The sequence below is a fragment of the Trachypithecus francoisi genome, unplaced genomic scaffold (genome assembly GCF_009764315.1).
Source record: "Trachypithecus francoisi isolate TF-2019V2 unplaced genomic scaffold, Tfra_2.0 Lachesis_group13, whole genome shotgun sequence".
Taxonomy (NCBI): domain Eukaryota; kingdom Metazoa; phylum Chordata; class Mammalia; order Primates; family Cercopithecidae; genus Trachypithecus; species Trachypithecus francoisi.
Window position 1 is genome coordinate 33,536,365 of NW_022681458.1, and position 27,993 is coordinate 33,564,357.

General features: G+C 39.7%; 2 protein-coding genes across 26 annotated transcripts in view; one reads left to right on the plus strand and one right to left on the minus strand.

Moving 5' to 3' along the window:
* METTL21A (methyltransferase like 21A) overlaps positions 1 to 27,993 on the plus strand; it is a 58,220-nt gene that overhangs the window by 5,026 nt on the left and 25,201 nt on the right. For 5 of the 15 annotated variants that reach the window (XM_033230514.1, XM_033230516.1, XM_033230515.1 and 2 more), the window contains exon 4: positions 8,719 to 10,715. The exons of 4 other annotated variants lie outside the window; for them this stretch is intronic. In XM_033230514.1, the coding sequence (XP_033086405.1) occupies positions 8,719 to 9,116 (398 nt within the window). In that variant the 3' untranslated portion in view covers positions 9,117 to 10,715. 6 more of the 15 variants (XM_033230522.1, XM_033230521.1, XM_033230520.1 and 3 more) reach the window with 5 other exon arrangements.
* Positions 16,419 to 27,993, minus strand: part of CREB1 (cAMP responsive element binding protein 1) — a 75,836-nt gene continuing 64,261 nt past the window's right edge. For 8 of the 11 annotated variants that reach the window (XR_004441604.1, XR_004441603.1, XR_004441605.1 and 5 more), the window contains one exon: positions 16,419 to 22,914. Coding sequence is in view for 5 of the 11 variants with exons in the window: in XM_033230509.1 (XP_033086400.1) it covers positions 22,770 to 22,914 (145 nt within the window). In the remaining 6 variants the exon portion in view is untranslated. The remainder of the gene's footprint in view (positions 22,915 to 27,993) is intronic. The other 3 variants (XR_004441600.1, XR_004441602.1, XR_004441601.1) reach the window with 1 other exon arrangement.

A 27,993-nucleotide genomic window follows, 5' to 3' on the forward strand; every position in this document is an offset into this window, starting at 1 on the left:
CATATATAGTTCAAGCTATCTAATCATAGGATAGACCAGCTTTCAAGATACCATGTATGATATTTATCACTTCCATATTGTCACCTGGTGCTCTTGTTAAAATGCAGATTCTGATTTGGCAGGGCTGGACTAGGGCTTGGGAACCTGCATTTCTAACAAGAAATAGAAATGTCAGTAGTGATGCCGACACTGCTAGTTCTCAGACCACACTCGGGTAGGAAGGATCCAGGATTCTAGAGTATTCTAAACCCATCACATTGTCTACAGATATTTGAGGACTAGTTAAAGCCCCTCTTTTGTTTTGCCTGTTTTCCAGAAACCCAATTCTTTCTCACTATTCCTTTTTCTGCTTAGCTGTTACTTTCCAAAATTCGATAGGGAGCATGGGCAGGGGTGGTGGTTAAAAGTCTGTATAGGGCCAGGCGCGGTGGCTCAAGCCTGTAATCCCAGCACTTTGGGAGGCCGAGATGGGAGGATCACGAGGTCAGGAGATCGAGACCATCCTGGCTAACATGTTGAAACCCCGTCTCTACTAAAAAAATACAAAAAAACTAGCCGGACGACGTGGCGGGCGCCTGTAGTCCCAGCTACTCAGGAGGCTGAGGCAGGAGAATGGCGTAAGCCCAGGAGGCGGAGCTTGCAGTGAGCTGAGATCTGGCCACTGCACTCCAGCCCGGGCTAGAGCCAGACTCTGTCTCAAACAACAACAACAACAAAAAAGTCTGTATAAATTGACGGAGATGTCCGTCCTCTTCGACCAGGGCACTTAAGTCATCAGTGAAGCCCTGGCTGGTACAGTGCCTTTTATTCTTTTCAGGTGAGCCTTATAACATCCCCGTGTATGTTAGGTATTACTTTTAATTTTCATTTTTCAAACAAAGCTGGAATTCTGGGAGATTAAGCTACTTTCTGAAGTCCCGATGCCTGGAGATCTGGGACTCAAAAGCAGGCTTGTTAGACACAGTTAGTTATTTTATTTTATTTATTTATTTATTTATTTTTTGAGATGGAGTCTCACTCTGTTGCCCAGGCTGTAGTGCAGTGGCACGATCTCGGCTCACTGCAACCTCCACCTCCTGGGTTCAAACAATTCTCCTGCCTCAGCTTCCTGAGTAGCTGGGACTACAGGCGCGTGCCACCATGCCCAGCTAATTTTTTATTTTTGGTAGAGACGGGGTTTTACCATGTTGGCCAGGCTAGTCTTGAACTCCCGACCTCAAGTCATCTGCCCACCTTGGCCTCCCAAAGTGCTGAGATTACAGGAGTGAGCCACTGCGCCCGGCCTATTTTATTTTTTTTCTGTAATTCCAACTCCTCTCTCTGCTGATATGAGAAGAGTTACATAAGGGGAAATGAAGTGTCTTCTGTTTCCTCCTGAGAACCAGGGCTTCATGCAAAAACTATTGGCTGGTGTATAGACATGTTAGTGTAGCAAAGTGCATAGGCTTAGTTATACTTGGTTTTGACTTTTCTTTTCATTCTTACTAGTTTTGTGACCTTGGGCAAATTGCTTAACCTCTAAACATTGATTACCCCATCTGTACATTGTGCATAATAGTTATATTTACTCCACAGTGAGGAACCAATGAGATGTGTGTGTAACATCTGCTGGCTCATTGAGTGACACAAAGGAAATGCTCCACGAGTGTTGATTACTCTCTGAGTACTGCTTTTTCTGATCTAGCAATCTGGATCTCTGAGGTTGGGAAAGTCAGCATACGGTATTTCAGATACCACCATGAAGCAAAGCATGCTTCATGGCCAGGCTACACTGGCCTTGTGGAGTTCTTTCCTGCCCCACTGCACAGGGTTAATTTCTGCCTTCTTTTCCCCATAGCGCTTGGAATACTCCTACCTCTATCACAGCTCTGTCACATTTTATTGCAGGCAGGTGTTTCATGTGTCTGTCTCTCCTGGCAGGCCAGGGCTCCTGAGGAAAGGGACCGTGTTTCATTGTGTGTCCTTGGCCCTTGGACAACACCTACCACTCAGTATTTACTCAAATAATTTTGGAATAAGAGATGAACAAACTAGATTGAAGGCTTTTTGAAAATCACGGAAATTTATTCTGATTCAAGCAGCAGAGATAGAGAAATAATTTTTAAAATTATGAAAATATTTTTGTTATAAAACGGATGTAACTCTATTACAAAAGTAAGCTTAAAGAAAAGGGAAAAAAACTCACCAATGATTCTAATTATTCATGACTCTGCAACGTAGTTACCATTAGTATTTTGGTGTGTTTTGTCTCTCTCCATCTGTATTTTTAATCATAGTTGTAATTATGATTATATATATGTGAATATATATGTCTGTGGATGTGTGTGTGTGTTGTGTATCTGTATACACACACCTATACAAATGATGTTTTCACATTGTGTCATAAGCATTTCTCTGCTACTATATGATTTTCATACTATTTGTAGTCGCTACAAAGTATTAGGCTGGAGAAGTTTTGCTTTTGGAGCCTGAGGGTAACAAGATGTTAATCTCTTCAAAATAGAATCAGTGAGTACTAAAACAGGTAGTGATTTTGAAATGTCAGGAAGAGATTATTATTCTTTTTAAAGTATTTTCCCTTTTTGTAACCTTAGTCATTTTATTCCTGAATTTGGGGAGAACCTACCACAAGCCTGGCGGTCCACTGGATGGAGCAGTAAACAGGCTGGCAGGTGTCCCTGGAAGCTTATGTTCTGAGTTTAGTGGGTAGAGGTAAAGAAAGAACACACACACACACACACAAAAGCAGTGCTATGTAGATGTTTGTATAGGGTGATGAGACTTTCCTGTTAAACCAGCTGCTAATTCCTGAGCAGTTCCTGTGTTCTGAGGACTGTGCATTTACACCCTTTCATTCTCACAGTGACCCTGCATGGTAAGTAGGCCTTACCTACTTATAGCGCCCTTCCATTGGTGAAAAGGAAGGCTTCTTGGAGGGTAAGTAACTTGCCTGAGGTCACAAAGCTAATGGATTGTGCTTAGAATTTGAATCCAATCTGACTCTCAAACGCTGGTTCTTAGTTTGAAAATCTCCCTGGCCTTAATGCTACTTGGAACTATAGTAGTCCCCCCTCATCTGTGATCACTTTCCCCGGCTTCAGTTACCCTCTGTCAGCCTTGGTCTGAAAACCGGTGACTAGAGTATGATATTTTGAGAGAGAGAGAGAGAGAGAGACCGACCACATTCACATACCTTTTGTTGTTGTTTTTGAGACGTAGTCTCACTCTGTCACCCAGGCTGGAGTGCAGTGATGCGATCTCAGCTCACTTCAACCTCCGCCCGCTCCCTCCCACCCCTCGCTCCCGTTCAAGCAATTCTCCTGCCTCAGCCTCTTGAGTAGCTGGCATTACAGGCACCTGCCACCATGCCAGGCTAATTTTGTTTTGTATTTTTAGTAAAGATGGGATTTCACTGTCTTGGCCAGGCTAGTTTTGAACTCCTGACCTTGTGATCTACCCATAACTTTTATTATGGTATATTGTTATAATTATCCTGTTTCATTATTTATTGTTTATCTCTTACTGTGCCTAATGTAGAAATTAAACTTTACCATAGGTGTATACATATTGGAAAAACATCTTATATACAGGGTTTGTTACTATCTGTGGTTTCAGGCATCCACTGGGGGTCTTGGAACATATCCATTGCAGATAAGACGGAACTGCTATATCCATAGAATAAAAACACCCCATCTTGAAGATAGGAGGATTCTGTAAATTGGGATGGGGTCAGGGAATCTGAACTTTAAAAGCTTCCCATGTGATTTGATGCCCAGCCAACCCTGTGGACCACTGTCTTGAAATATAATGCTCAGGAAGATACTATCTTCAACTTTTCTGTAATTCGAGTGCAAATCTCAGCTGAACTTTTGGCTTGTGTGTTTAACTGAAAGCTGGATATCTGTCCCTGGCTATCTCCCAGCACTTCAAATGGTATCTGTTTAAACCCAAACGCTTCTCTTTCTAAACTCGTTCTTCCTCCTTTATTCTGAGTTGGCATCGCCTTCCAAGTAGTCACTGCCCCCCCAACTCCTAGACTCCCCTTCTACCTCCCCTACCCCTTGGAGTCCCGCTGATTCTGTCTTTTAACTATTTCCTGGATCTATCTCTCTCTGTCCCCTCCCACTGCCTGGCTTGAGCGCTCATCATCTGTCACCTGCCTGCATGACCACATCACTCTTCCACCTGGCCTATCTGCCTCTGTTTGTCTTTTTAAACCTACTTTCTCAATAGCTGTTAGAGTGGCGGCCCATCTAAAATGCAAAATCGATGGCATGACCTGTGCTTGAACACTTCTTTGGCTTCCCACTGCCTGCCTGCAGGCTAAATCCCAGCTGTCTTAGTAAGGCTTTGTTATCTCATCCTGTCTGACTCTTCAGCCTCACTTTTTCTCAGCAAGATTGCAGTGCATGAAGTTCCTGGACACACATCCTGCTCTGGCCTGTCCCATCTGCCTTGGATGCCCTTTCTTCATACCTTTCCCTTGGTTCATGCCTCATCTTTTAAGTGTAAGCTCAGATTTCCCTTCCTTTGGGAAGTTTTCTTTGACCTCTGCTCCTCTTGAAGAATTTCTCCTTTGTGATTTCCTGTACACTCATGTTTCTATTATTTTTCTTCCCACACTGCATCCCAACTGTGTTTATGTATCTCTCCCGTGTGAGACTTTGAGTTCTGGGTAAGGACTTTCTTCCTCATCTTTGTATCTCTAGCACATAGTATGTGCTTGAATGTTTGCATAAATAAGGTGTTATAAAACTAAAATGAAAAGTGCTGACATGTTTATACATTCTTTTCCCATTACTAATTGACAGCATACTGTGTTGTCTTATTGGGTCAGTTTCCATTAGTCTTTTCTGAACTAAATACTATCTCACCCTCCTTACCTAGCATAAATCTCACGGGCAGTCATTTTATCACCATCTTCATGCACGGTTGACACCGACACCCTGCCTTTCTTTGCTTCAAAACAAGCCAGGTTAACTGCAGCCTTCCACTGTCCCCTGTCTGTGCCTCTGTGGCTGAGACGGGCTGAAGGAAATGCTGCTGCTGGGTTTTACTGTATTTTTTTTTTTTGATAGGAAGTTTTGCTCTTGTTGCCCAGGCTGGAGTATAGTGGGATGATCTTGGCTCACTGCAACCTCCGCCTCCCAGGTTCAAGCCATTCTCCTGCCTCAGTCTCCTGAGTAGCTGGGATTAGAGGCGCCTGCCACCACACCCGGATAATTTTTTGTATTTTTAGTAGAGACAGTTGGCCAGGCTGGTCTTGAACTCCTGACCTCAGGTGATCCACCCATCTTGGCCTCCCAAAGTGCTGAGATTACAAGTGTGAGCCGCCGCACCCAGCCGGATATTCTGTCTCTCACTTGAATGTAAGTTGTATGAGGGGAGAGGTTTCTGTCCCGTGGCTGATGGTAGTCATTCAGATATGTGTGGAATTACAGGGAGTGGTCAACTGACATTAAGATCCTATTCAGACTTCTGGAGTACCTACCAGATTAGAAGTAGTCTTCGAAATGCCTGGGACAGACATTAGAGAAGGCCTCTATGAGCTGGTAAAATGAATACTGAGGTGATGTGCAGATGACTCAGTCACTCCAGTACTGCCTGCAGAGTGCTCTGTGTACTATTAAGAAATTTCAGAGATACACTTCTAACTCAAACCCTGGAAGAGGCTGTCTGCATTTTTTTTTTTTTTTTTAAGAGATAGGGTCTCGCTCTGTTGCCAGGCTGGTGTGCAGTGGCATGACTATGGCTATTGCTCACATGACAAAATACCAAAAATAGGGAAAGCCTGTTTTGTGAGGTTAAAATTTTAAAAAAGAATGATAGGGCTGGGTACAGTGGCTCAGGCCTATAATCCCAGCACTTTGGGAGGCCAAGACAGGTGGATTGCTTGAGCCCAGGGGTTGGAGGCCAGCCTGGACAACATGGCAAAACCCTCTCTGTATATTTAAAAAAAAAAAACAACAACACAGAATCGAGAAATTGGCTATTAAGAAATCCCAGTCCACCTCTCCTTAGGCTGTTATGAAGCAGCCAATCTATATGTATTTATGTAATACATATATAATCACTGAAAAATTACTGAATTGTATGACAGTAATGTAAGTGAAAGTACTTGTTAAGTGCTAAGTTAAAGTTGCTCTTTTTTTTTTTAAGACGGAGTCTCACTGGGTTGCCAGGCTGGAGTGCAGTGGTACGATCTCGGCTCACTGCAACCTCCGCCTCCCGAGTTCAAGCAATTCTGCTTCAGCCTCCTGAGTGGCTGGGACTATAGGCGTGCGCCACCACGCCCAGCTAAATTTTTGTATTTTTAGTAGAAATGGGGTTTCACCATGTTGGCCAGGATGGTCTTGATCTCTTGACCATCGTGATCTGCCTGCCTCGGCCTCCCAAAATGCTGGGATTACAGGCATGAGCCACTGTGCCTGGCCTAAAGTTGTTCTTTAAGTGCAGCCTTGACCTCCTGGGCTCCAGCGATCCTCCCACCTCAGCCTCCTGAATAGTGCCACCATACCTGGCTAATTTTTTAATTTTTTGTGGAGATGGAGTCTATGTTGTCAGGACTGGTCTTGAACTCCTGGGCTCAAGTGATGCTACTGCCTCAGCCTCCCAGAGTGCTCGGATTACAGGTGTGAGCCACTTGGCCTGACTGTCTGCAATTTTTATTGTCAGAAGAGATGAAAACTATCATTGAAATCTGCCCATTGGGCAATACACTGTCTAGCAATGAATGGTCAAAGTGGTAGGTTCAGGCTTCTAAAATTCAACAACTTGAGCATTTCCATCAGTATCTCATACTAGGACTGTAAATTTCAAATTGAATTACTGCCCTAATTTATGTGTCAAGATAAGAAACACTGAGTTTCAGATGCCACTGAAATAGTGCTTACTGCAGCTAGTCTGGAATCCTGTGGGAAGATTACCTATGAAGATTACAAACTGAAGAAGGATGCAAATGGAAAGAATTTTATGAAAGATTGAAACATAATTTTAAATTTCAGAATTTCTGGGGCCAGAAGTAAAGAGTATTACACGTATTATTATATCTTTCCTACAACGTAGATGAGGTGGATCCAACCTGATCTTATGTGCTTGCTCCACCTTAAGGTCGTCTCTTACCCACATTGGTTCAAAAAAAAGGATCTTTTTGTCAACAATCCATAAGAAACAGTTTAACTTTCTACACTGTGTGTAGAAACTTAGCATTAAGAACAAGCATTTTAACTTACATTACTGTAATATACTTAAGTAATTTTTAAGCTTACAATTTTTCAATAACTATATATGGAAAACATGTAAGTTGGCTGCTTCATAACAACCTAAGGAGAAGTGGACTGGGATTTCTTAGTAGCCAATTTATTTCTTCCATGATTCTTTTTAAAACTGTAACCTTACAAAACAGCCTTTCCCTGTTTTTGGTATCTTGTCCTCTTTGCAGTAACAGTCTGCTCCCAGATTTTTTTTTTTTTTTTTTTTTTTTTGAGACCGGGTGTTGCTCTGTTGCCCAGGCTGGAGTGTATTGGCATAATAAGAGTTCACTGCAGCCTCGACCTTCCCCGCTCACATGATATCCCACCCATGCCTCCTGAGTAGCTAGGACCACAGGTGTGCACTGTGCTTAATTAAAAACAAAAATTATTTGTAGAGATGGAGTCCCCTGTGTTACCCAGGCTGGTCTTGAACTCCTGGGCTCAAGAGCTTGTCCCACCTCAGCCTCCCTAAGTGCTGAGATTATAGGCATGAGCCACCATACCTGGCCTGCTCCCAGATTTTTCATTCTTGGATTCCATTTTACCCTGCGGCCAACTGACTTAAAGATAATGACCTTTGGGAGGCCAAGGCGGGCGGATCACAAGGTCAGGAGATGGAGACCATCCTGGCTAACATGGTGAAACCCTGTCTCGACTAAAAATACAAAAAATTAGCCAGGCATGGTGGCAGGCGCCTGTAGTCCCAGCTACTCGGGAGGCTGAGGCAGGAGAATGGCGTGAACCCGGGAGGCAGAGCTTGTGAGCTGAGATCGCGCCACTGCACTCCAGCCTGGGCGACAGAGCAAGACGCTGTCTCAAAAAAAAAAAAAAAAAAAAAAAAGATAATGACCTAATGAATAAAGTATGGGCCAGCTCTGTTGGCAGAATTCAGAAGCATCAGCTGTGTCACTGCTTAATTCTGCTTTTTTTTTTTTTTTTGAGACGGAGTTTTGTTCTTGTCGCCTAGGCTGGAGTGCAGTGGCGAGATCTCAGCTCTGCAACCTCCGCCTCCCAGGTTCAAGCGATTCCCTTGCCTCAGCCTCCCGAGTAGCTGGGATTACAGGTACCTGCCACCATGCCTGGCTAGTTTTGTATTTTTAGTTAGCCATGTTGGCCAGGCTGATCTCCAACTCCTGACCTCAGGTGATCTGCCCACCTTGGCCTCCCAAAGTGCTGGGATTAAAGGCATGAGCCACCGTGCCCAGCCAGTTCTGCAATTTAGAGGCACAATTTTAGCAAATAGCAGGTATGTCATAGAGGCAAATCCAGAGTCACTTTTACCAGTAATTAGTGCAAAAGGAGTTAGGAGTCATTTTTCTATTGCAGCTGTCCATGAAAGGCATGATTGATATTCTGTGTATCAGATGCAATATTTAAGAGACACTCTACATTTAACTTGACCCCCTCTCTACCTAACAGAGCTGTACTGATGTGCACATCACTTTTTCTTTGTCCCACATTGTAGGTGCTCATGTGACTATCACGGATCGAAAAGTAGCATTAGAATTTCTTAAATCAAATGTTCAAGCCAACTTACCTCCTCATATCCAATCCAAAACTGTTGTTAAGGAGCTGACTTGGGGACAGAATTTGGGGAGTTTTTCTCCTGGAGAATTTGACCTGATACTTGGAGCTGATATCATATATTTAGAAGAGACATTCACAGATCTTCTTCAAACACTGGAGCATCTCTGTAGCAATCACCCTGTGATTCTTTTAGCATGCCGAATTCGCTATGAACGGGATAACAACTTCTTAGCAATGCTGGAGAGGCAATTTACTGTGAGAAGGGTTCACTATGATCCTGAAAAAGATGTACATATTTACGAAGCACAGAAGAGCAACCAGAAGGAGGACTTATAATTGGCTATAATTTATAAGAATGCTGTCATTGAGTGTGTCACTTAAGGTCTTAGACTGCAAATCTAACCATATTTAATGAAATGTCTTACTGTACAAAAAGTCTAAACCAAAGGTTCTCAGGGGAGAAAGCACATGTGCAGTTTTAAAACAAAGCAGTGCTTTGTCTCATTGCTATGAGTTTTAGTCATACTTTACTCACTCTGAAATCCAGTTAACATTAAAGGATTAAGTGTGAGATTTTGGTTTATGCTATTTCTGTATCTCATACTACTCCCTCTTAATAAACAGTTTCCACTGATGACATGAAGGCTGGTATAAAGGTGTCTTTAAATGAGCCAGCTTTCTTTGGTAAGATTAAATCTTACAAATTATTTTTAAAACCTTCTGATACATACAATGTTTAGCCAAGTTTTCTGATTTTCCGAATGTAAAACAAAAGGTTTAACATACATTCCTTGAGCTGTTAGTGCTATTGAAACCTTTTGCCCTGTTTAAGTCCTAAAAACTTTTAGTTGGTTGAGTAGGATATGAGGTTTTTTGAGTCTCATATCATACTTTTTGCCTTAATTTCAGGTTTATATATGTTAATAAAGGAATTAAATAAAAATGAAATTTCAGTTACTTTTTGAAAGCACCTGAAATCTGGCTGGGTGCGGTGGCTCATGCCTGTAATCCCACCACTTTGGGAGGCTGAGGCAGGCAGATCACTTGAGGTCAGGAGTTCAAAAACAGCCTGGCTAACATGGTGAAACCCCATCTCTACTAAAAATACAAAAATTAGCCGGGCGTGGTGGCAGGCGCCTGTAATCCCAGCTACTTGGGAGGCTGAGGCAGGAGAATCACTTGGACCTGGGAGGCAGAGGTTGCAGTGAGCTGAGATCGCACCATTGTACTCCAGCCTGGGGGACAAGAGCAAGACTCCGTCTCAAAAAAAAAAAAAAGCACCTGAAATCTTGAATAGGTTGTCTATTTCAAGTCAAAAGCTGAGGTTTTCCCCTTCTGCTTTACCCTTGCTCAAATGTCTTAATGCAATTCTTTCCCGAGCTTTCCTTGCTTCCTTAACAATGCATAGGATGACATTAGAAGTTTTAAATCTCATCCCTCCCTGAGAGGTTAGCTTCCCATATGTAAGCTCCTTTTGTATTGTACTTGTAATTGCTCATTCAACGTTAGTATTGCCCCATAGAGTGTAAGCTTCTTGAGGGCCAAGAATGCTTCTGCCTCTTCCATTGTTGCTTCCCGAATACCTTCTGTATATTTCATAACCAAATAATGAAAAAGATATATTCCATTTAAAGGACATTGACTTTGGGTTAAATGATTGTTATACTGTTTGATTATCTTTGATAACACTTTGACATCTCACACACACATGAACTTTTCTTTTTACAATGCAAACGTTTAAACAATAGCTTAACTTTAGACTGCAAGAATATAATCTCAATATGGTATTTGGTACTAGAGATAAGATTTCTTTTATAAAATCTTAAAAACAGGACGTTCTCTTCCTTTTGATCCCAGAGGTGAAAATATTCAGTATGTCATTTTCTACATATATTGAAATAGCAGTTTCACTTTAATAAAGATGGATTAAAAGTTGTGAGCATTCTGTGATGTACTAGTTCAACACAAGTCTAATACACATGAAATGGAAATATCCATTGCTTACTGAATCCATAAAATGTCAGTGCTGCACCATGAATATGAAAGATTGTTTAAAACAAAGCCTGGCAGTATCACCAACACTGTAATGACAAGCCAGTCCCACTTAGGTATGTTATTGGAAATGCATATATTAGTTAGAGTTCAGTTTCTTTAAGATCCATAACTTTGGAGATGGGTGTTAACATGGATGGGCAGGGTGGGTTAGAGGTGGGAACTTCAATAATATGCCTGGGTGATCTACCAAATGAGGTAAGCTATTATTGGGTTGTTTTCCATTTTCATAAAACATTAAGAATCGGAAAAATTTGAAGGCAGCTTTTTTCCTTTGACCTACAAATTAGAAGCAGAGGAAAGAAAAAACAAAAATCATCATAAATAGTTAGGTTGTCCAAGTGAAAAATCAAGTGATTTTCTTGGCTTGGGGCTTAGAATGTTGTTGCAGGACAGGTTCCTTGGGGAAATAAGACTCAAAGATTGAGATTAGGGTGTGAAAAGTTTAAATGGGAATGCTTTTTCCAAGATCAATATTCTGACCTTGGAAAGCAGACAGACTGGGAAAGAGGAAGAAATTGGGCTGGGATGTAGTCAGGAAAGTCCTCAGCTAATTCTTTAGAGTTGAGATGGTCCTGCAGTTAAGCCATAACTGAAGCAGGTGATGGTCCTTTATGACCCTGCGTGGACTGGTGGATACAAGGGTCATAACCTGAAGCTGAAGACAATACTGGAGAAGGGAGTCTGTTGGGAGCCATCAGCCATCAACATTCCCGGAAGCTGGGGAAATGAGTGTTTCAGGTGTGTGTGTGTGACAGAGCGAGCGAGAGCGTATCTGAGCAGCACACCACAGTGTCCACTACCAATGTCAGTGAAGTTGGGATGTATTTTTTACTTAAATATTTTATCCCATAAATGCACATTTTAAGTGTGCTTGTTTTGTCCTCAAGTTAAAGATAGAAACCTAATCCAAACCTATTTTACTAAGTCTTGATTCTCACTCACATTGCCCAATTTCTTTTTTTTTTTTTTTTTTTTTTTGAGACGGAGTCTCGCTCTGCCGCCCGGGCTGGAGTGCAGTGGCCGGATCTCAGCTCACTGCAAGCTCCGCCTCCCGGGTTTACGCCATTCTCCTGCCTCAGCCTCCCGAGTAGCTGGGACTACAGGCGCCCGCCACCTCGCCCGGCTAGTTTTTTGTATTTTTTAGTAGAGACGGGGTTTCACCGTGTTAGCCAGGATGGTCTCGATCTCCTGACCTCGTGATCCGCCCGTCTCGGCCTCCCAAAGTGCTGGGATTACAGGCTTGAGCCACCGCGCCCGGCCAACCCCAATTTCTTTAAACAGTTATGCATTTAAATAATCCAGTGGGTATCACTAACTTTTCCCCCAATTAATACCAAATACTGCTGCCAAGATGCTGTGTTAAAATGTATGTATGATACAAGGTTCTTGGAACCCCACTATAAAGAATGCTATTTTCCAAGTAGATTATCACTGAAAGGGTAGCTTGCTTTAGTTCATGGTAGATGGCCTGGATACCATCTTTAAATAGTAGTTATCAAAATGCTTTTATCTGTTAACTGAACACTAGATTGCAAACTCAGGGCAGGATAACATTATTTGGAATGTTTTATCTTAGCAAATACAATTTATGCTCCTAGAAAGCAAGGATGATAGGACATGTCCATATATCTTTTTTTTTTTTTTTTTTTTGAGATGGAGTTTTGCTTGTTACCCAGGCTGGAGTGGAGTGCAGTGGCGTGATCTTGGCTCACTGCAGCCTCTGCCTCCTGGGTTCAGGCAATTCTTCTGCCTCAGCCTCCTGAGTAGCTGGGATTACAGGTGCCCGCCACCATGCCCGGCTAATTTTTTGTATTTTTAGTAGAGATGGGGTTTTAATTATATTGGCCAGACTGGTCTCGAACTCTTGACCTCGTGATCCACCCACCTCAGCCTCCCAAAGTGCAGGGATTACAGGTGTGAGCCACCATGCCCGACCTTATATTCTGTATTTCAGGTGGTAACATGGTGCCCTGTTCATAAAGGGAGTTCACACTGACTCATGAAAAATACACATTCCTTTACAGATGAGTTACCATATACCTAATTTATGTGCTTTATTTCTCCTTGCCCAAGGTATAGGAGAAATAAATTCGCAGGAATATTAAAGTATTGAGGCATACTCTGAATAACAAAATTACCATAATGTAAAAGATTCACCTCCAATAATAATACCATTTAATTGCTGTTTATGGGAAGCATTTGCTGCCAATTCTTTAAAAATGAACAAAAATAAAATTTTAAAATACTTAAAAAAAATCACTATATAATGTACCCCAGTACTGTTAAGTGGCCCTAGGTATAGGACTTCACTATACCTAGGACCACCTAGTTGGTAAAACAGACTTGTAATTTGTGTTAGTGTTAGACAAACAGTCACAACCTCACTGCTCCCCAGAATGTCTCTCTAGAGAGAAGTAGCTTTCTCAAGGTCTTTTAACACGAATGTAGTGAGTATAGAGAACCCTGCTCTGGGAAACTGGAGACTTTTATTGTCTTAGCACTGCCATAAACAGCATGACACCAGATAGTCCTTAGTTCTGTTTTACCTTAAAACGTGAAGATTTTTTTTTTTTTTTTGAGATGGGAGCCTTGCTCTGTCGCCCAGGCTGGAGTGCAATGGCACAATCTCGGCTCACTGCAACCTCTGCCTCCTGGATTTAACCGATTCTCCTGCCTCAACTTCCCAAGTAGCTGGGATTACAGGCGCCTGCCACCATGCCTGGCTAATTTTTGTATTTTTTAGTAGAGATGGGGTTTTACCATGTTGGTCAGCCTGGTCTCAAACTCCTAACCTCAGGTGATCTGCTCGCCTCTGCCTTGGCCTCCCCAAGTGCTAGGATTACAGGTGTGAGCCACTGCACAAGGCCCAACTTGAAGATTTAATTGTTAGCTCTTTCTGCTCTAAAATCATGTTACACCTTTCCTTCTACAACCAGAGAGGAGTTAAACATTTAGTAACACTAGAAAAGATGGCATATTGAAAACTTGTTTCTTTGCTAAGAACAATTATTTCTGAGGATGAGATTAGAAAGAAAACAGTATTAACAGAGATGAGAAAAGGAAAGCCTTATTAAAGTCTGTGCCACTTCTAATTTTAATTCCAGAAAAAAATGCCTAGACTGTAAAGTTTGACATAAAAATAGTAATCAACATAACTTAATAAAAATTGCTTAGCAGATACCTAATAATAATTAGGAAACAATATCCAAATATGAAGAAAACCATAATTCAGAAATAACTTTTACTTCTCAGTATCCTGGAGATATAACTTGTGTAGACCTAGTTACCAACCTGTGTATATCTGTAACAGTAAAAAATGTCATACAGCCAAATGTCCCCAAAAGAGGGTACTGGTTAAACTATATCTGTACAATGGCAGCTGTTTATAAACACTGTTTGTAGCTACCTTTTGTATAAGAAAGGGAGAGGGAGGAGGAGAGAACATACATTATATTTGTGTATATATGCACAGACTGTCATGAAAAACAACACAGAAACTGCTTACAGTTTGCCCTTTTGCATGTTCCATTTTTTTTTTACAAGTGTACATATTTGTTGAAGTTTGAAAATAATGAGGACATTATAAAGCAAAAATTTATAGGTGAAAATTATAAGGGCCTAGTACCCAGAATATATAAGGAACTCAGAACCCAACAATAAAATTTCAGTGAACAAAGGACTTGAACAGACATTTCTCCAAAGAAGATACACAGGTGGCCAAACACAAGAAAAGATGCTCTACATCATTAGTAATCAGGGAAATGCAAATCAAAACCACAATGAGAGACCACACCCATGAGGATGGCTATAATTTTTTAAATGGCAAAATAAGTGTTGGTGAAGGTGTGGAGAAATTGGAACCCTCATACATCAATGGTGGAAGGTAAAATGGTACAGCGGCTGAGGGAAAGTTTGACAGTTCCTCAAAAAGTTAAATGTACAATTTCAGTACGACCCAGCAACTCCACTCCCAGGTATATACCCCAAATAATTGAAAACAGGAACTCAAATACTTGTACAGGAACATTCATAACAGCACTATGAACATTAAACGATAGAAACAACTCAACTGGATGAATCAATAAACTTACGGTATATATCCACAATGGTATACTTACTATAAAAAGTATACTTAGCTATAAAAAGGAATGAAGTACTGCAAACATGCTACAATGGATCAACCTCAACAACACGTTAAAGAAGCTAGACCAAAAAAGTAATACACATATTGTATGATTCTCACATGAAATACCTGGATGTAAATCCATAGAAATAGGAAGCAGATTGGTGGTTGCCAGGGACAAGTGGGGAGGAGAAAATGGAGAGTAACGGGCTTTATTTTGGAGTGATGAGAATGTTTTGGAGCTAGATAGAAGTGGTGGTTGCACACCATTGTGGATGTACTACCACTTAATCGTTCACTTGCATCTTAATTAAAAGCAAGGATAGCATTCGAATCCTGGACATTATCCTTCCTTTCCATTTGGTGTCAGGCCCGTTAGAATTCTCGTCCGGTTTGGTCAGCGCACTTAAGATGTGGAGAAATCAGAATGCACAGTTAAGAGGGAGGATAACACTGATTAAGGCAGCGCTTTTCTAGGTTTCCCCTAAACAATTTAACAGGTGGATAGTGGCACCACTTAGGGGATGGAAAAACCAGCTGAAGGAAGATTTGGGGGAGAAGTTAAGAGTTTTATCTTGGGCCTGTGTTTTGTAACCAGAGTGTAAAAGACATATGTTAAATCTTCAGTGGAGAAGCACTAAAACTAGAAATGGATCAGAATTTTCTCTTTGGATGTGACTTCTCAAGGATGTGGTCCTGTCATTTCAGTGCTTGGTCAAATGACAATGAAGATGGGCAATCTTTTCCTGAAGGTCCAAGCACCTGAACATGGCAGGGTGACCTCAGATTCTGATATGCTCAGACCAACCCTGGTTCATGCCTATTGTCCCCCATGTAATTAATACCACTCTCAAAAATGTCTCATTTTGTGCAATAAATTATGTAAACGTTGTAGAAAATAAATGAAATTAATCCTTCCAATACAATGGCAGGTGTAGCAGGCTTGAACACATCTTGACAGTGAAGAAACATACGAATATGCAGCTGCTTATTTTCAGATGTCTCAGAACTTATTTCAGAAGTTAATAGTCTTTTTATTCTTACATCTTAAGCAGAGATTAACCATATCCCTTCCCCTTTCCTTCCAATTTATATGATCAGGTTTTAGAATTGCAAGGGGACCTGAGAAGGTATATATTCTTATTGTCCTTTCAGTGAACACATGTGTTTTATGACATCAGAGACAGCTGGTCATATGTCTCCATTGGTCATCTTGACGGTAACATCTCCAAATCCACAAATAGGCACTGTTCAATCTTATTGAAAAACAGGTTTTGTCCTGAAAATTAGGGATCCAATAACTGAAGATATGTTCTTGTTGTCTGAATTAGTTTTGTTGCCTTCTGTCACAAGCTTGTAATATATTGTAACTTTAAGTCCAATAAAATATGGCTTCACTCTACTAGCAAAAAAACCCAACAAAATATCAAGAGATCCCATTCCCAAAGAAGAGACTTACAGAGTTTTTAAAAGCATGTTTATGTGACTGCACATAAATGTTTGTGTAAAAAGAGCATTATGACAGTTGATACCACAAAGATTACAGTAAGAAAAAGCACTTTATGACAATATTTCACAAATTCACAAGGATCACTTTAATATACAAAGCAACTGCTACCATTCTGAACACAAAGCAGCTATTATGTACATAGTGTTAATAAAATGCATTGTAACTCAGTACATTTTTTTCTTTACACATAAAGCACAAAAAGATTTAGGTAAAAAAATTAAAACAGGGATGTTTCTAGAATGTAGGGAATTTTATTAGAAATTTATTTCCCTCATTATTTATTTATTATTCAACTCCAATAGAAACATCAGAGTTAAAAATCAATACCCTGTTTTGTGCTGACAGTTTTGGGGAAAGTCGTTACCCCAGTCCTCAAGGAAAAACCAAAAAGCCAAACACCTTTCTAGGAACTTCCCTGATTATTTTGCTTTTAAAAAGTTTCAAGTGATACATCTGGGTTAGAAATAATTCCTTTTGTAGGGAGTGGGGGAGTTACAACTGACGTGGACAAATCAGTCAAGGACAACTTTACATGGAAAACTGCTAACTAGCACTCTTCTTTGCCACCCCTAATAAATCTATACTCAAAAAAATGTTGACAAATTATTTCCCACTTTTAATATAAATAATTTTATTACATACACAAATTGGAGTGGCACTTGGATAAAAATACATCTATAAAGCATTTACCAATTTAATTTTAAAAACATAAGAAAATAAAACCTCCCAAACACAATGATAGATCATTTCACTTGGCCAACAAACATAAAATCATTATTTGCAGAGATTTTCTTCCTTTCCTACCAATTTTTAAACTATCTCAGATTTACTCTCACATCTCTGAGATGCTTCTCAGACAAAAACTTGGAAATGCCATACTTCTATAGGCAAGTAATGTTAGGTCAAATGTGAATTTCCTACTCTTTGATAATTTTCAAAGACATTTCCAGAAGATTGTTCATTTTCCTTTTACTTGCTGGTGAGAATAATTAAAAATGTATCATGTCATACCCAGCTGGGACCTGCACCCACCGTACCAGAATGCAGACAGGTCAGTATTTTCTTTCTGTGCCAAAACTGCCTGTTTATAATATCAACTTGCATCACCGGCTTTGTTCTATTTTATTTATATATTTTTAAAATTTTTCTTTTTTTAAAAAATAAATTTCAAGCTAAAACACCTGAAATATAATCCCTCCATTCAAACGTTATCTGGTCCCTCTTAAAGTCGGTCTGCCCCCTGAGGACACATACAAAGGCTTAAGCTACATTCACTAATCAATAAGAACTTATCATAAGCAGATGAGACAGATGGAACTTCAGCACCCTGTTTATTTGAAAATTTTCCATACTGACTCAGCTTCATGATATGTTCAGCCCCTCAAAGATTAATGCCTCTCCTAGCCATTGATTCTACAATGTCAAGGAAACCAGTTCCTAGTACATACAGTGACTGTGTAGTCAACTTAATAGTCAACATTATTACATTAAGAATATTCAAGATGTATGTAAGCCACCCAACAAAAAGTTCTAGTTGTGCTTTGTACAACTGAGTGAACAAATTTATCTCACAACTCTTCACCTACAGGCTTACTATGCACACTTTACTTTCTCCTTCCTCATCTGCAATCAGTCAAATTTAGGTAGCATTTCTCTGATGTTAACAAAGCCATTAAAAATGAAAATAATTCAGTAAAATGATTACATGTGGTCTCTGTGAAGACAATTGCTCTAAAAAGTCTTGTACTATTCTAGACAAATTAGTGGACATTTTGGCATACTATGTACAGTATTAATGTTGTGATGAGGATAAAGTCTCATTAAAAATTGAAAATAAATATTATTCACTTGAGTTATTTTCCCTTCAATCTTTATCCAAGATGAAAAAGAATAAAACAAGGTTTGAGCCCGTCTTTTAATTAACTGGGCTAGTCATATCTAATTTCCTGATGTTCTTTTACAGCTGTTTTTAAGGCTAGCTTTTAGGTGCTAAAATATTTTAATTAATGAAAAACTTCCATTTAAAAAGTCACATGATTTGAAGAGAGGAGAAAGACTAAAAAGTTGAGAATTACTTGATGAGGGAATTTCTTAAGTTGCTAATACCCAAACTGGGTCATTTTAAAAAGTGCAAGTTACACCAGACATTTACAAAGGACAGAATGTAAATATATTCCAAATAAATATACAACTTTTCTATTAGGTCCATGGGGGTAAAAATATACCAATAGCTTTCAGGGCTACAAAGGCAACAAAAATAAAGCCTCTTGAAAATAACTGAAAAGGTATGTAACACTATTCTAAAACCCACTTTAATTCAAGATCTTAACTATAAGATATATTAGCCCTATTTAATCCTGCAAAATGAAGCAACCGTGATCTTCAAAATAAACAGAGACCAATTTCTGGTAACAGCTGACTATAGCTGATCATAGAATTAAAAACTTATTAAATATGAAAAGAAATCTAGATTGAAGTCACTTCAGGTAAGTAAAAGCATCATGGTTTAAACAAACGTATTTCCTCCTAAGCCTTTGTATGATTCCACATATCACTCCAAAAGGTCAAAATGATAGTAGGGATTTGTCCTGAGAGACAAACTTCAGCCAGATGACATCTGATGGAATAGGCTGCCTGACTGGTATTGTGCTTTCAGAGACTAGCACTGCTGCTGACCTATCGTCAAAACACATTTTCTGACAAAATCCCTGCTCAAATGAGACGCCAAAATTCCTCCCCCAGGATGATTTTTGAAAAAATCAGTGGTTCCTTTAAAAAGCTATCTTCAAAATGTTCTTACCACTGTTATAGCTGCCACAGACAAATCATAAAAACCAAATACTTTTGGGGGAGATGCTTTCAAGTGACTAGTAACATATTTAAAAGTATCAAGCCAAAGAAAACTAATAAAAAATAAAATACTTGGAAGAAAATTAGAAGATAAAATCAATTGTTGAGTGCTGGAGTAATGCAGTCATAGGAACTACCAGAAGGGATGCAACAGAACACACAAAAATGTAAAATTTCATCTGACCTCAATATACTATAATACTCAGCATTCCTGACTTAAGAGCTCTCAGAGCTTTAGATTATATACTGTATATATATATATATATATATATGTACACATATACAAATGCCACCCCCCCCAATAATATCTAAATGAAGAGAGCACCTATGACAATATTATGGTTGCCAATATGGTACTTGAGTTTGAAAAATAATGAACTTAAAATTGTATCTGATAGCAATTATTTAATAATGAACACACTGGATCTAGCCCTTTCTAAGCCACTTTTCAGTTAAACACTATCAAAGCTTGAAAACTCGTAAGAGTAATATATCAAAAATAAACCCCTCCCCACTTCATTTTTATTAGAGTTAATCTGTCCTATAGATAAAAGTGCCACATGGCCCTATATTTGCAAAGTGAGCAATACGAAACTTGCTATTTTCTAGGCAAATCAGTAGCATATATACAAATTCCTATGATGACATTTTTATTCCCTTTTGGCCAATATAAAGAGAAAAACATTTTATTACTGGTAATGTGGCCACATATGTTCTTGGCTACAAGGTTTTTAAAAATTATGTCATTTTCTTAATAAAGATTCTCAAAGTTTCATGCTTAAAAACAAACCTCCCCACCATTCTTGCATTAAAAAAAGAAAAAATCTGCACAAAAGATGCTTGATTTTTATCTTTATAAACCAAAATCTTCAAGTCTCACCAAAGGTCTAAAACAGATTTAGCAACAGGATACATTTCTCACCTCACCATTAAGTAACTGACTTCAAAACCAGTGCAATCATCCTCAAGGTATGAAGGACAAGGTCTTTATAACTTATAAATTCATCCAGCTCACATGAATGTGATTGCCTTGATTTATCAGGGACTAAGAGGGCCACCAACTTCCCACTAAGTAGAAAGCCTCAACTTTTGAAAAACTTTAGAGAATACAAACTGCTAAACATCAGGCAATTTTTCATTTATAACACTTATGACATTCAAAATGTTCAATTCGACATTTTGACTCAATAAATAATTCCAACTTGTGAACACATTGTGACTTTGCTTGATTTCTGTTAAACCAGTTTTTAAAAATGACATATCTATGCTGTTACACAATTTTTATGCTATAACTTTCCCCATTAGCTCAGCAGGACAAACATCAAACTTTATAGTTGTTTGAAAGCCTTCTTGAGAATCTGGTGAACTGTCCAAACATAAAGACTACATCACTCAATTCTTAGAATGATGCTCCTTCATAAACTCTGTTCATCCTTGAAAAAAGACAATGGTTTGTTACAAACAAAAATATACCATTTACAAATGTAATTAAAATCTTACTTTTTAAAATGGATCCAGCAATTAACACTTAAATCTTCATATTTTGTTGTTAAACAAGCTTGACTTTCTTAAATAACTCTTGACTAAATAAAAAACATTAGTTTTCTAAGTGTCTCAACTCTTTTTTAAAAGGAATTTCCTTCCCAAATGAGAAATTTATTTTTATTTTTTGAGACAGAGTCTCACTCTTGTCACCCAGGCTGGAGTGCAATGGTGCTATCTCGGCTCACTGCAACCTCTGCCTCCCAGGTTCAAGCGACTCTGCTGCCTCAACCTCCCGAGTAGCTGGGATTACAGGCGACCGCCATCAGGCCCGGCTAATTTTTGTTTTTAGTAGAGATGGGGTTTCACCATGTTGGCTGGGCTGGTCTTGAACTCCTAACCTCAGGTGATCCACCCACCTCGGCCTCCCAAAGTGCTGGGATTACAGGCGTGAGCCACTGCGCCCGGCCCCAAATGAGAAATTATAATCTAATATTATGTCAGTTTCCAATTTTTAAAATCCACCTTAGTCTTTTTTTTTTTTTTTAAAGAGTAACTGTTAGATTTATCAAGCTTAGTGAATAAAATGAGTAATAATTAAAAGTGGTATTGAAAACAATGTATGATATACACAAATACAGACTTTTAATCAGGAATTAAAATTATAAAATGACAAAGGCTATACAGCATATTGGAAAGCTAAAGCAGAACTAATAACTACTCTTTTTACGAGAACAAAAAATGTTTTGTAAGAATGACAATCCAAATATTGCAGTACAGCAGTCATTCAAGTATGTCTGAAAATAACTTTCCTTGTGCACATCTAACACTGTACTTTTTATATCCTTACAACTTCTTTCATTTAAAAAATTCAGTAGAGATTCTCTGTTAAATTGTTAATATGGAAAAGATTTAAAATCAGTATTTTTCTACAACATGTAACATTTCATAAACAAATATATATCACTGCTTTATTTGACATCTTGAAGGCTTTCTTGGTGGTGGTATAATGTAAGTGCAATGGGCAACAGTAAATTAGAAATATCTTTTTATGTAAATGAGTGACAATATAAATATTTTTGAAGGTGAGGACAATAACATTTATTTAAAAATCTTGTTATATAACTCAAGGGATTGGTTTACTGATCAGCATTTTACTAAGAATTTAGTACTAACTAAAATATGCTTTGTACTTTTATTTACTTTGATTTAAAATTCAAATACCATGCTTTTTCATTCAGTTGGTTACTTCTTTTAATGTATTCAAAAATGTTGAACACATACAGAACTGAGTTAAGAAGCAACAACTGCCCTATGGAAGAGCTGTATTAGTACAGAATGCTTTTAAGAACCAAGGACAAATTTTCAGTATTGAAGAAGAGAACATACATAGAAAGCACTCCAAATTCATTTCTAATTCCTTCAATACCATACTAAAGTTCTTTTTAGAGGGTATGTCTCTTAACAATTTTACATAATTCACAATGAGAATGTGAAAACATGTCAATTTGGCAATCAACACTTCTTCATTGCACCTTACTTACTTTATGCATGCGGCCCACACATTACTTCAGCTCAAGAGGCTGGGGTAATTCTGTCCCTAAGGCAATCAAGGAGCTCAGCACAAACCTTGAAATCATTTTAAAAAAGATTTTCTTTTCCTCATTTCTCCCATCAATTTACAAGTAAACAAATTATTACTTCTTGAGGAGGGTGGGGGTTGAAAAGCAGAAGTCTCTTCATGATTCCTGGCGTTGAAAATTTCTTGAGGGGAGAAGTGGAGGCAGGTGTTGGAACATTCACAGTTTAATGCAAAAGCACAAATGAATGAAATTCTGTAGTTGCTTTCAGGCAGTTTTGCGCATAGAAAAAAAGAAATGTTTAGAAAATAAAATGTTTATTTTGTCTTTCAGGTTGTGGCCAAGCCAGTCCATTTTCCACCTTAACAGGTGAAAATTTAAATCCCAAATTAATCTGATTTGTGGCAGTAAAGGTCCTTAAGTGCTTTTAGCTCCTCAATCAATGTCTTGTTTTGATTTTCAAGCACTGCCACTCTGTTTTCTAAACATTTCACATATTCTTTCTTCTTTCTACGACACTCTCGAGCTGCTTCCCTACAAGCAAAAGAGGACGGGAAAAATAATGCAAATGATTTCCACATATTTATTTTGGATTACCTTTTTTTTTTTTTTTGAGACGGAGTCCCTCTCTGTCGCCCAGGCTGGAGTGCAGTGGCTGGACCTCAGCTCACTGCAAGCTCCGCCTCCCGGGTTTACGCCATTCTCCTGCCTCAGCCTCCCGAGTAGCTGGGACCACAGGCGCCCGCCACTTCGCCCGGCTAGTTTTTTGTATTTTTTAGTAGAGACGGGGTTTCACCGTGTTGGCCAGGATGGTCTCGATCTCCTGACCTCGTGATCCACCCGTCTCAGCCTCCCAAAGTGCTGGGATTACAGGCTTGAGCCACCGCGCCCGGCCTTTTTTTTTTTTTCTTTCTTAAAGAAATAGCTCACAGCAACCAACATTTTAGTATATATTAAGAATTGGAAAAGATACACAGAATGACTTGGAAATTACCTTATATTAGAAATTTTAATCTGGCCAGGTGTTGTAGCTCACGCCTGTAATCCCAGCACTTTGGGAGGCCAAGGCGGGGGGGGGGGGGGGGGCCGGGGATCACCTGAGGTCAGGAGTTCAAGATCAGCCTGGCCAACATGGCGAACCCCCTCTCTACTAAAAACACAAAAATTAGCGGCGCGTGCCTGTAGTCCCAGCTACTTGGAAGGCTGAGATGCGGGCATCGCTTGAACCTGGGAGGCAGAGGCTGTAGTCGCCACTGCACTCCAGCCTGAGTGACAAGAGTAAGACTCCATCTCAAAACAAACAACTCCATAAACAAATAAGACCTAAATGACCACTTAAAAATTACACCCCTCACTCTTAAGATATTCTGCATAATTCCTGCAAAACTTGAACTTCTATCCATATCAACAACTAAGAAAACATTAAAGCTAAATTTCAATGTGTAATAATCCTTTAAATAGAAAATCTTAAAAACTAATCATTTCAGGGCATTTAAAAAATCTAACAGTCTCTTCAATAAATGGTGCTGGGAAACCTGGATATCCACTGCAAAAGAATGAGGTTGGACCTCACCTTATGTCATACACAAATATTAACTCAAAATAGATCAAAGACCTAAACATAAGACCTAAAACTATAAAACTTCTACAAGAAAACACTCTCTGACATTGGGTTTCGCAGTGATGTCTTAAATACAATAGCAAAAGCAGAGGTAACAAAAGCAAAATAGACAAATAGGACTATATCAAACTAAAAAACTTCTGCATACCAAAAGACACAATAAATAGTAAAAAGGCAACCTACAGAATGAGAAGAAATATCTGCAAATCATGTATCTGCTAAGGGGTTAAGATATAGAATAGGCAAGGTGTATGGCTCATGCCTATAATCCCAGCACTTTGGGAGGCTGAGGTGGGAGAATCTCTTGAACTCGTGTTCAAGACCAGCCTGGGCAATATAGTGAGACCTTGTCTCTACAAAAAATATTTTAAAAATCTAGCCAGGTGTGGTGGCACATGCCTGTAGTCCCAGCTGCTCAGGAAGCTGAGGTGGGAGGACTGCTTGAACTCAGGAGGTCTTAGGTTGCAGTGAGCCATGATCCTGCCACCTGCATTCCAGCCTGGGCGACAAACCAAGACCCTGTTCTCAATTAAAAATTAGTTAGGTGGTGTGTGCCTGTAGTCTCAGCTACTCAGGAAGCTGAGGTTGGAGGCCGGGAAGTCAAGGCTGCAGTGAGCCATGATCATGCTGCTATACCACAGCTTGGGAGACAGCTAGTAAGATGCTGTCTCAAAATAAAGGAAAAAAAAAAAAATCTAGAATATATAACAAACTTTTGAACTCAACAGCAAGATAACCCAATTTAAAAAATGGGCATAGGGACTTGAACATAGATTTCTCCAGAGATATATAAATGGCCTATAAAAAGATGCTCAACATAGACCGGGCGTGGTGGCTCATGCCTGTAATCCCAGCACTTTGGGAGGCCGAGGCGGGTGGATCACGAGTTCAAGACCAGCCTGGCCAACATGGTGAAACGCCATCTCTACTAAAAATACAAAAATTAGCTGGGCATGGTGGCGGGTGCCTGCAGTCCCAGCTACTCGGGAGGCTGAGGCAGGAGAATCGCTTAAACCCGGGAGGCAGAAGTTGCAGTAAGCCGAGATTGCACCACTGCACTCTAGCCTGGACAACAGAGCAAGACTCCATCTCAGGGAAAAAAAAAAAAAAGATGCTCAACATCACTAATCATTAGGGAAATGCAAATCAAAACCACTAGTTATCACCTCACAACCATTAGGATGGCTACTATCAAAAACCACCACCAGCAGAAAATACCAGTTGTTGATGAGGATGTGAGGAAACTGGAACTCTTGCATACTGTCGGTGGGAACGTAAAATGGTGCAGCTGCTATGGAAAATGGAATGGAGGTTCCTCAAAAAATTAAAAACAAAATTTACTATTATGATCCAGCAATTCTACTTTTTCCTACATATCCAAAAGAATTGAAAGCAAGGTCTCAAAGAGATATCTAAACACCTGTGTTCATTGCAGCATTATTCACAATAGCCAAGAGGTGGAAGCAGCCCAAATGTCCATCAGCAGATGAGTGGTAAGCAAAATGTGGTATATACATACAATGTAATGTTAATATTATTCAGACTTAGGAAGGCCCTCTGCATGCTAAAACACAGATGAACCTTGAGGGCATTATGCTAACACAAGCTAGTCTCAAAAAGACAAATATTGTATAATTTCTCTTATGAGGCATCTAAAGTCAATGATATTCATAGAAATAGGACTTAGATTGGTGGCTGCCAGGGGCTTGGGGGAATGAGGAAATGGGGAGCTGTTGTTTAATGGGTATAGAGTTTCAGTTTTGCAAGATGAACAAGTTCTGGAAATCTGCTGCACCACAATGTGAATGTACTTAACACCACTGAACTGTATACTTAAAACTGATTAAGATGGTAAATTCTGTTATTTTTTTACCATGATTAAAAATAAAATTATTTAAAAAATCTAACACAGATTAAAAATAATTAAAAATTATTCTTTAGCAAGTTACTCAATCTAAACCAGTAAATTATTTTTTTAGCTCTGTGTGGTCAAGGGCCACAATCTTGTTACTTAAATCTTCATTTTCTGACTGTAAAAAAGACATGGTAATATTTTCTACCTCAAAAGGTTTGTGAGGACTGGTGCGGTGGCTCACCCCTGTAATCCCAGCTCCCAGCACTTTGGGAGGCTGAGGCAGGCAGATCACTTGAGGCCAGGAGTTTGAGACCAGCCTGGCCAACATGGCGAAACTCTCTCTCTACTAAAAATACAAAAACTAGCTGGGGATGGTGGCAGGTGCTTGTAATCCCAGCTACTTGGGAAGCTGAGGTAGGAAAACTTCTTAAACCCAGGAGGCAGAGGTTGCAGTGAGCCAAGATAGCGCCACTGCACTCCAGCCTGGGTGATAGAGTTTCCGTTTCAAAAAAAAAAACAAAACAAAAAGTTTGTGAGGATCAAATGAGTTAATATATGTAAAGCACACAATATAATGCCTAGAATGTTGAAGATGTGTTAGCTATTATTATTTTTAGTTAACTCCAAATGGTAGTATACTGCAATTCCATTGATGTCTTCATCCTCATGTAGCCTATCGAGTCAAAAAAAAGTAGCATTTTACTCGGGAGGCTGAGGCAGGAGAATGGCGTAAACCCGGGAGGCAGAGCTTGCAGTGAGCTGAGATGCGGTCACTGCACTCCAGCCTGGGTGACAGAGTGAGACTCCGTCTCAAAAAAAAAAAAAAAAAAAAAAGTAGCATTTGCTTCTATTTTTCATTTTTATTTTTGAGATGGGGTCTTGCTCTGCTGCCCAGGTTGGAGTGCAGTGGCACAATGAGGGCTCACTGCAGCCTTGACCTCCCAGGCTCAAGTGATCTTCCCATCTCAACCTCCCAAGTAGCTGGGACCACAGGCAGGCACCACCATGCCCAGCTAATTTATTTTATTATTTTTTGTAGAGACAGTGTCTTGCTATGTTTTCCAAACAGGTCTTGAATTCCTGGACTCAAGCTATCCTCCTGCCTCAGCCTCCCAAAGTGCTGGGATTACAGGCATGAGCCACCGCACCTGGCCTTGATACAAATTTTAAGTAAGTATGACTGATATGCTAAAGTATGACTAATATGCTAAAGGCTCTAATAGGAACAGTGGATAACATGTGAGATCAGATGGGTTATTTCAGCAGTGGCATGGAAGTTATGAAAAGGAATCAAATGGAAATGGAAATAAAGAGTATGTCTGATGTACTCGTAAGTAAAACTGACACAGCTGAGGAAAGAATCAGTGAACTTGAAGACAGAACAACAAAAAGCTGTGTGACAGTCTCCAACATCCTAACATATTTATAACTGTAATCTCAGAAGAAGAGGGAGGACAGGATGGAAAAATATTTGAAGAAAATATATCTGAAACTTTTTTGTTTCTTGAGACAGAGTCTTGCTTTGTCACCAAGCTGGAGTGCAGTGGCCCCATCTCGACTCACTGCAACCTCTGCCTCCCAGGTTCAAGCAATTCCCTTGCCTCAGCCTCCCGCGTAGCTGGGATTACTGGCACACGCCACCACGCCCAGCTAATTTTTTGTATTTTAGTAAAGATGGGGTTTCACCACGTTGGCCAGGATGTTCTCGATCTCCTTACCTTGCGATTTGCTTGCCTTGGCCTCCCAAAGTGCTGGGATTGCAGGTGTGAGCCACCACACCCAGCTGATAATTTTCTAAAATTAATGACAGACACCAAGCCACAGACAGAAGAACAATAACTAAGATAAATATGGTGGGGATGGGAGAGGAAGGAGGGAAGGGAGGGAAAAATCCCTAGCATATTGTATTTGAAATGCTGAAAATCAGAGGCAGAGGGAGAAAAGGAGCATTATATACACACAGATTTCTTGTTAGAAACCATTTAAATCATAAGAAAATGAAGTGACATCTTTTTTTTTCTTGAGATGGAGTCTCACTCTGTTGCCAGGCTGGAGTGCAGTGGTGTGATCTGGGCTCACTGCAACCTCCGCCTCCCGGGTTCAAGCAATTTTCCTGCCTCAGCCTCCCGAATGGCTG